Below are 9,331 nucleotides of genomic sequence, written 5' to 3' on the forward strand. Positions count from 1 at the left end.
ACTGCACTGATTTCTAAAAAAGAAGGAAAAATAGAAGGAAAAAAAGCTATTCGACTGAAACAGTAGGGACTCTCAGAGGCCACTGCTTACAGTGTGTTAGGGGCAATGGGTGTTTGTGTGTGGAGGAGAGGTTTACTGTGGTTGTAATTGAAAGACAACTTCGAGACCTCAAAGGAGTCTACCAGGTATGCGGAAGGTACAGACCTGCCTCTTGCCCTGCTTTAAATTCACCTCAAGAATTTGATTTCTTCAAATGCCAACACTGTTGGAAATGAACTATTTGTCCAGGGTCTGAATGATGAGGAAGACCCTCCCATGAATCACCTTCAGTACCTCTGTGGCCTTCAGCCTCCTAATATCCATATCTCTTCACTTTCCTCCAATCAATAATGAGATGACGCCCTTGGAAATGCAGGATAGATTACTCAAATGGGGTATTATATTTGTTGAGACCACAGAGAGCAGCGCCTTTCTAAACTAGATTGACATGACAGTGGAATTTATTTTTAAACCTACACTCAGAGTTTTAGGTACAAACGTTATTGCGATTAATATTTAGTGTCCATAAGGCTAAAGGAATGAATGACTCTCATCCACGATGCTGACACATAGTAACAGATTTAAGACTAGGTAAACTTGTTGTTTTTAATATGTAATCAGCCAATTGCAGGTCAGGATTTATTAATGTAGTTCAGATGAAGGAGATAACTCCCCAGAAAAAAATAACAGCAGTAACGGCAAGTATGTCACTTCTTAAAAAAGTAAGTTTGACAACTTTCATCTGTTTTTTTTTTTCTAATCTTAATTTTGATTAAGATGAATTTTTAGGCATTTTATTAGTTTTATCAATGACTTCATTGATCATTTAATTACAGATTGTAAAGTTTAAACAGATCAATAAACAAAGGGTATAACAGATAGCACAAAAACACCTAAAAAATATTTTCACACACGAAGGACATTATGCATTATTTAAATTTAAAAAAATAAAAATGAATTCTAGATAAAATAAAGACAACATAAAAACAGACTGCCTACATTTTCAAAGTGACCTCACAGCTGGCTAGAAAAACATAAGAAACAGATTTGAAATAATTGTTGTAAAAAGTTGAGCGGTCAAAGTTTACCTCGTCCACATCTGCTGCCGATCACCAAAACTCTCATTCACCATCCACAGCCCTCCTCAGCTCCTCTCCTCAGGCCAGAAAACTGTTTGGCTGCCGTGATCTGAATTTCACTTTTTATTTACTCTGATTAGTTCTCCACACTCTGGACTCTCTGCTCAGTTCAGCTACGTTTTCCTGCTCAGAACAGCCAGCAACTCCGCCACACCATCGGTTACGCTCCCCACTCCGCCCCGATTCAAAATCCCAGCAGAAATTATTCATATTTTATTTAACGACAGTACGCTAGATATTAATTTATCAATCCCATTTAGCTAGCTCTGGCTAGTATTACAGCCGCCTTCACATTAAAATGCATGTAAACAACCATTTTGCCAGACAACCTGACATTTAGTACTTGGTGAATGTGGTGATTATTTTTTATCATTTTTCTTCTGATCCCGTACACCTGGAGCTTCAGTATTTGATGAATAAGCCTATTTTAAGAAAAGTCAAAAACATGACGGAGATTTAATTTAACAGAGTTACAGGATTTGTTTTTTTCTTTGGTGGTTCTGATGTTAAATTACTTTGAAAATTGCATGGTTGTTGGTGGCAGATGGGTTGGCCTTGATATTGTAGAACCTGCTGATCTACTGGGATTTTTCCACACAACTTATTCTTGGATTTGCAAAATCAAAAATATCCAGTGAACAGAAGGTCAGAAGAAAATGCCCAGGCTGTTTTCATATCCTTGAAATAAATATGTAAAGAAATCCCTCAAACGGACGAGCCCCCATTTATGTTACACACCGGCCCGAAGCCGGGGTGCGACACAACAAAAAAGATAAACCCGATACATAATAACGACAAAAAAAAATCACACCACGGCAGAATGACGAGAGTTGGTTAATTTATTTACTGAACAGGTAGCGAGCTTCAGGGTGGGCGATGCCAAAACAACAAACAAAACACACTAGAAAGAAAAACAGAGCTAACTTACCTCCCACGATCCCAAAACAAAATACAATTCTCTAACCTGTCTCCCTACCCGAAACAGGAGAAAAGAGGGGAATAAAAGAAAACGGCTTCCCACCCCTACAGCTACCAAGCCCAGGTACAACCCCTTTTTCAGCATTAATATTGCAGCCCCGTGCAGTCACACACCACGACGGTCCCCAGACACACAGCTCACGGGAAACCAGGAAGTCTCCTCGCCGACCCAGTCCAACCCCTTTTGTAGCTGGCCTCTTTCCTTCCTCCACCAATGGGTGGCCTCCACCTGGAAACAAGCAACACTGAATACAAATACAAACAATAACAACACCGTACCGCAAATAATGACCCTGGGTCATAACACCCCCCCACCTAAAATCAAGCATCTCATTAGAGAGATGCTAGACCTAGTATCAAAAACATTAAAACAAACAAACAAATCGAACACTTCCTAGGGGGAAACCAGACTCATCAGTCACTGTCTGTGTCATCACTGATGATCCCCTGCAGGTTGGCCCATTCGGACATTTTCCTGCGACCTCTGTGGGTATTGTTTTCCTGATCACTGTCTGATTCCGAGTTTAGAGTGCGCTGATATTCAGAGGATGGACAGTCCTGTTGTTTCTGACTTGCTGAGGCACCCCTGCGTGTAGGTCGACCTTGTGTGGTAATGATGTTGTTGACATCAAGAGCAGCCAGTTCTTGAGCTTGCTCTCTCTTCATTCTGACCTTTTTCCATTTCTGAATAGTTGGCTGACCATGTACACCAAGCTCTTCAAGCTCCTTCTTCAGAACAGCCACCTGGGAGCGGCAGTCCTCCAGCAGCTTCTTGTAATTTCTCCTCACGCCGCAGAGGGCAATATAACGTTCAAGCCTCGCCACCGATTTGTCATCAGACTTTGGTTTTCTGGTGCTCTCATCTTTCTTCACACTCTTCTTCATCTTTTTATCATTTGTTTTATCAGTCTTATTTTCTTTTTCATCTTCCAAAGAAGGTAGTGATGAAACTGAGTCTGGGTCACTGGTTTTCTCTTCCACTTTTGTATCTTCTTTTTCACTGTCAGAAGACTCGTCGCTCCTAATTTTGTCACTCGTTTCTGACTTGCAGTCTCCATCTGATTCGTTTCCTGCATCACTCAGTGGTGTTCTCCTTCCTTCATCTTTACTGCTGGTTACTGTCTCGACGTTCATTCTCACCATTTTCTTTGGACTGTCACTGCAGTTGCTTTCCTCACTGAGTTCCTCATCAGAAGACTCGTCACTGTCAATTTGACGATTTTCATTTCTCTTTTGTTGTGATTTTTTCACCTCTGGCTCTTCACCATCAGCTTGAGATTTGGCATTTTCTTCATCATTGCTGCTTTCTTTACTTTCTGTTTTGTTGTCCTCTTGAACCTCAGATTCTGATGATGAGCTTGAATGATTATTTTGTGATTTCTTTGCCCAGGATTCATCTTCACTCTCACTCATGACCTCGTCATTTCCATTTTCTCTTTTCCTTTTGTTCTGGAGCTTCTTAGTCTCTGAGTCACTTTCACTTTCATCATTATCCTGCATTTTCATCAGTTCCTCTTGCACCACCTGTTTCATGAAAGTTTTTACTTCTGGCCTTAATGAGTCACATTTGTTGTGTGTCTGATATCTCTTTTTTAAAATTCCCAAGGTCAGCGTGCTCAGGTCTGCCTCGTCACGGAGTTGACCACACACAAACCTGCGGATACCTGCTGCCTCCTTCTCCGACACCATACTAAAAACCTTCGCCGTCCCACCATCTACCCCCGGAACAGAACTATCATGCGGCTCAGAGCCGTCCGGAAACATTTCGGATATGTCCACCTCACCACCCAAGCGACGAGCTTGAGCACGAGTAACCACACATGCCGGATAAACTGTGGGGTCACCCAGCTCCGACGGGAATTGGCATAACCGATCCGAAGTAGGACACTCAATAACTTCCGGCATAGCCGGAAACACTTTTCCCCCGGCCAAGTCATTTCCCAAAACAAGATCAATGCCTTCAATTGGCAGCTGATCTCGAACCCCCACCCGCACAGCGCCCGATACGAAGGACGAGGTCAAAGTAACCGTATGGAGAGGCATGCGTAAAAGACTCACCTTGATACCCCACACCAGCAAATCAGAACCACAGTACGACTGCTGAGAGAAAGGCACGACTCCATGCCGCGCCACCGAATGCTTCGCCCCTGTATCCCTCAAGATGGTGATCGGAACCCGGTCCCCCGCATCACCAGACAACGATAAAAACCCTGTCGAAACAAACGGTCGAAACACCTCATCTATCCCCCGCGGAACGACGCCAACCGGCATTAAGCTAGGGCGGGTTACCGCGGAGCAACACTGCACGGCCCCCCCCCCGAAATGTCGGCCCGCGCCCCCTCCCTCGCCCTCAGCACGGGACAAGAAGCAACGAGATGACCGAGCTCATGACAAAAAAAACATCGGCGGTCCCCAGCGGCCACCGTAGGGCTACGCCGCGAGGGCGGGGGAGAACGCCCCCCCCCCACCTCCGGCAAAACTCTAGAACCCCGACGTAACGGAGGGGAAAAACCCCTCTTGTGCGTCAAAGCAAACTCATCTGCCAGAACCGCCGCTTTCGCGAGGGAAACGACCTTCTGCTCGTTCAAATAAACAACCACCCGCTCCGGCAGACACCCCTTGAAATCCTCCAATAACATCAACTCCTTCAACTGTGCAAACTCCTTAACCTCACTAGCCTGGCACCACCGATCAAAGAGCAAACCCTTCTCGCGCGCAAACTCCACATAAGTCTGATCCCCCCCCCCTCACACACTGCCGAAACTTCTGACGGTACGCTTCAGGCACCAACTCAAAAGCACGCAATACGGCAGCCTTAACCACACCATAATCTAAGCTCTCAGATGCTGACAGGCTAGCCCACACCTCCTGAGCCCTACCCACCAGCCGACACTGCAACAGTAAAACCCAGACCTCCTCCGGCCACTTTAACGCGGCAGCCACACGCTCAAAAGCAGGAAAAAATGACTCCACCTCTGATTCACAAAAGGGCGGCACCAATTTAATGTGCCTCCCAACATCAAAATCCTGACGGAGAGCCGGGGCGGGACCAGGCGCCGGCGGCGCAGGGAGCACAGAGGGCGCAGGCGTGGGCGGCGTAGAGTCAGGGGCACGCGGTGGAGGTCCGCGCTCCAACTCCAACGCCCTCACCCTCAAATGCATCGCTTCTACCTCCAACCGGTGACTACTCAACTCCACCTCCTTAATGCGGAGCAACAACTGGAGCTCCTCCGCCGACGACCCCACCACCGGAGCAGGAGGAGCCACAGAGGGGGCGGCCACAGGAGGAACAGACAACGGAGCCAACGGCTCCATAGCCGCCCCGCCCGTCCCACCAACAAGCGGCACGCTCGACAGCAAACCCCGCTCGCTCAAAGCCACCGTGACAAGCTGTCGCAAATCATCCTTTTTCACCCCCGCCGGCGCTCGCACATCAAAACGGCCCGCAATAAGCAGCAAATCCTCCCTCCGACACCGACTCAACTGCTGCAAGGAAGGCGCCTCGGCAAACTTATCCACATCAAACTCCATCCGCGGCCACCCACACAAACAACCCCCAAAAACACAAAAAAACCCCACACACCCACACGAACCCCACTACACACAAACGACCCCGAAATCCCTCAAACGGACGAGCCCCCATTTATGTTACACACCGGCCCGAAGCCGGGGTGCGACACAACAAAAAGATAAACCCGATACATAATAACGACAAAAAAAATCACACCACGGCAGAATGACGAGAGTTGGTTAATTTATTTACTGAACAGGTAGCGAGCTTCAGGGTGGGCGATGCCAAAACAACAAACAAAACACACTAGAAAGAAAAACAGAGCTAACTTACCTCCCACGATCCCAAAACAAAATACAATTCTCTAACCTGTCTCCCTACCCGAAACAGGAGAAAAGAGGGGAATAAAAGAAAACGGCTTCCCACCCCTACAGCTACCAAGCCCAGGTACAACCCCTTTTTCAGCATTAATATTGCAGCCCCGTGCAGTCACACACCACGACGGTCCCCAGACACACAGCTCACGGGAAACCAGGAAGTCTCCTCGCCGACCCAGTCCAACCCCTTTTGTAGCTGGCCTCTTTCCTTCCTCCACCAATGGGTGGCCTCCACCTGGAAACAAGCAACACTGAATACAAATACAAACAATAACAACACCGTACCGCAAATAATGACCCTGGGTCATAACAGTCCTTGATGTGAATATGTAAAAATTGTGTATGTTTTCTGTTCTGTGTCTTGTGTACTGTTTGTTTGTGTCTTTCTTGCTGCTATTACCACTTACATCACCACGGACTGCCATTTGGCTTTTTCTACCTTTAAAACCCGGAGAGCAGCCAAATGGCTTTTAGCTAAGCTTTAGCTTCAGCCAAGTGGAAGCTAAATTGGCTAGTCATTCATATGTATATTAGGTTGTTAGCTGGGAATTCTGGAGGGAGGGGAGTGGGGGTGTGTGGATGAGGGGGTGGGGGAGCTGCTAAAAGCTGTGAACTTCCTTTTGTGTTTCATCTTGATGCATTCTCAATCATCCAGGGAAATAAATCTCCAAAAGTCACCAACTTGGAGTGTTTCAGTTTGCCGTCTTAGGGAGAAATCAACACACATGGGTGTAGGTCCTTTGTTGCTGAGATTTATTGATAAAAACAGTACAAAAAACCAACCATTTGTACACATATTTACAAATAATAATAAAAAGTGAGTGAATACATTTCAACATTATACCAGTGGTCTGATTGATGCCACAATGGAGCAAATCGAGCAAAGACTGATAAGTTCGCTGCAATTTCCAGTGTGTGGGGATCATTGGTCACCAACTGCATCACATGCTACAACCCTGGTCTACATATCACCGTTGATGAACAGCTTTTCCCATCAAAGACTCGGTGCTGTTTCCTGCAGTATATTGCAAGTAAACCTGACAAGTTTGGGATCAAGTTTTGGGTGGCTTGCGACCTAAAATCCAAGTACATTTGCAATGTCTTCCCATATCTTGGCAAGGACCCCAATCGTCCCACTGGGGAGAGACTTTCTGAAAATGTAGTAATGAGGCTGATGGAACCATTCCTAGACAAGGGCAGAAATGTTACCACGGACAATTTTTTCACATCGCTTTCACTTGCGCAAAAACTTCTTAGACTGAAAACCACCATCCTCGGCACAGTCAACAAGATTCGCAGGGAAATTCCTCAATCCACTAGTGGATTGGCTAGTCATTCATATGTAAATGTGGTGGAGCTTGCAAGAGAGTTGGCTCACTCTCATGTAGCTGAGAAGAAGGCAAGAAAAGAACAGTTGCTTCGGACACAACCCTCCACACCTAGTCCTGGAAAAAGAGCCATGTGTCAGGTCAAACACAAATGCAAGAACAATCATGCCACTGTGCGATGTGTTCACTGCTACAGATACACATGTGGTAAATGCAGACTACAGATACCATGGCAGTGCCAGGATTGTGAGTGATTGCTGAAAATGTTGAAATGTACTCACTCGCTTTTTATTATTATTTGTAAATATGTGTACAAATGGTTGTTTTTTTGTACTGTTTTTATCAATAAATCTCAGCAACAAAGGACCTACACCCATGTGTGTTGATTTCTCCCTAAGATGGCAAACTGAAACACTCCAAGTTGGTGACTTTTGGAGATTTATTTCCCTGGATGATTGAGAATGCATCAAGATGAAACACAAAAGGAAGTTCACAGCTTTTAGCAGCTCCCCCACCCCCTCATCCACACACCCCCACTCCCCTCCCTCCAGAATTCCCAGCTAACAACCTAATTTACATATGAATGACTGGCCAATTTAGCTTCCACTTGGCTGAAGCTAAAGCCTAGCTAAAAGCCTACCAGCCATTTGGCTGGTGGTGGGTTTTAAAGGTAGAAAGGTAGAAGCCTGGGACTCCTAGTGTTACACCCAAATTTCCCCTTGTGGGATAATTAAAGGATTATTCTATTCTATTCTATATCATAAGAAGGTAACAGTAACCTGAATTACTCAAACTACTCATTACAACCAATTTATGCAGAAGATCTTCCCACAACACATCAGACACTGAAACATGTGGATTATGGTGAAAGACCACATCAGAAGCCACATCTGTAAGCTACAAATAGAAAATGAATTGCAGACAACGGACAATTGGAAAAACAACAATTTCTTGCCTGATAAGTATCAATTTGAATAAGCAACATGAAAGCATGAATCCACCCTACCTTGTATCAGTGATTTAGGCTTGTGGTGTAATGGTTTGAGGGGTATTTTCTCAGGACACTTTGGGTTAAGTTTAACCAAATAAGCATTGTTTAAAAGTACGGTTGCTTATCTGGTTCATTCTTTTATGGCTGGAGTGTATGCACCTTCTAATGGCTGCTTCCAGCCCCAAAGATCAGATAATTTCAAACTGGTTGCTTGAACATGGCATTGAGTTTTCTGTACTCAAATGCCCTCCACAGTCACAGGATCTCAATCTAGTAGAACACCTTTGGGATGTGGTGGAACGGGAGATTCACACCACAGATGTGAATCAGCTGACAAATCTCCATCAGCTGCGTGATGCTATCATGTCAATGTGGATCAAAATCTCTGAGGAGTGTTTCCAGCACCTTGTTGAATCTAGATTTAGAATTAAGGCAGGAAAAAAACTCAGGACCACCAAGGTGTACATGACATGGTTAAAGCTTAAAGATTCAAATATTTAAATCTTACTTTAGACTTTCTTTAGATTAGACCAGGACCAAGCTAAATATAACATAAACCTTTTCACAGTTTAAATGTTTTTTAATTCCTTCCTTAATTGTAGTTAACTGAATGGTAACTAGATTTGTATTATTACTATTGTTTCATTGTTTAAATGGTCACAATTAACAGTTAAAAACTTGCTTACTTGTTATCATAAATCCAAAGTGAGACAACAGTTATCTGAAAAAATAAAGACGGACACTGAACATCATACTAACACACATTTCCACAATAATGCCAGTACGGACTGACCTCTGCCCTGTTTCCCATCTCCTCTTGTATCACATCTAATTATCTAATTTTCATTCAGACTTAATCATCCAGTTTGTAATAGCATCAACCGGCTCACCTGCTCCACTTCTACAAGCATCAGCACTGGCCCCATGGCCCTGCTTTTTCATAATAAAAATAAGTTTATGACAAAGCT

At 44.7% G+C, this 9,331-nt stretch overlaps 1 protein-coding gene across 1 annotated transcript; it reads right to left on the minus strand.

The window, feature by feature from the left end:
• Positions 1 to 2,570: 2,570 nt before the first annotated feature.
• On the minus strand, positions 2,571 to 4,427 carry LOC146625373 (uncharacterized). The gene has a single exon (XM_085362026.1). The coding sequence runs from the start codon at positions 4,425 to 4,427 to the stop codon at positions 2,571 to 2,573; it is 1,857 nt and encodes a 618-aa protein (XP_085218152.1).
• Between the last annotated feature and the right edge of the window lie 4,904 nt (positions 4,428 to 9,331).

Source organism: Diplotaxodon limnothrissa, linkage group LG9 (genome assembly GCF_057381915.1).
Source record: "Diplotaxodon limnothrissa isolate DT_005_m linkage group LG9, D_limnothrissa_male_GT1.1, whole genome shotgun sequence".
NCBI lineage: Eukaryota > Metazoa > Chordata > Actinopteri > Cichliformes > Cichlidae > Diplotaxodon > Diplotaxodon limnothrissa.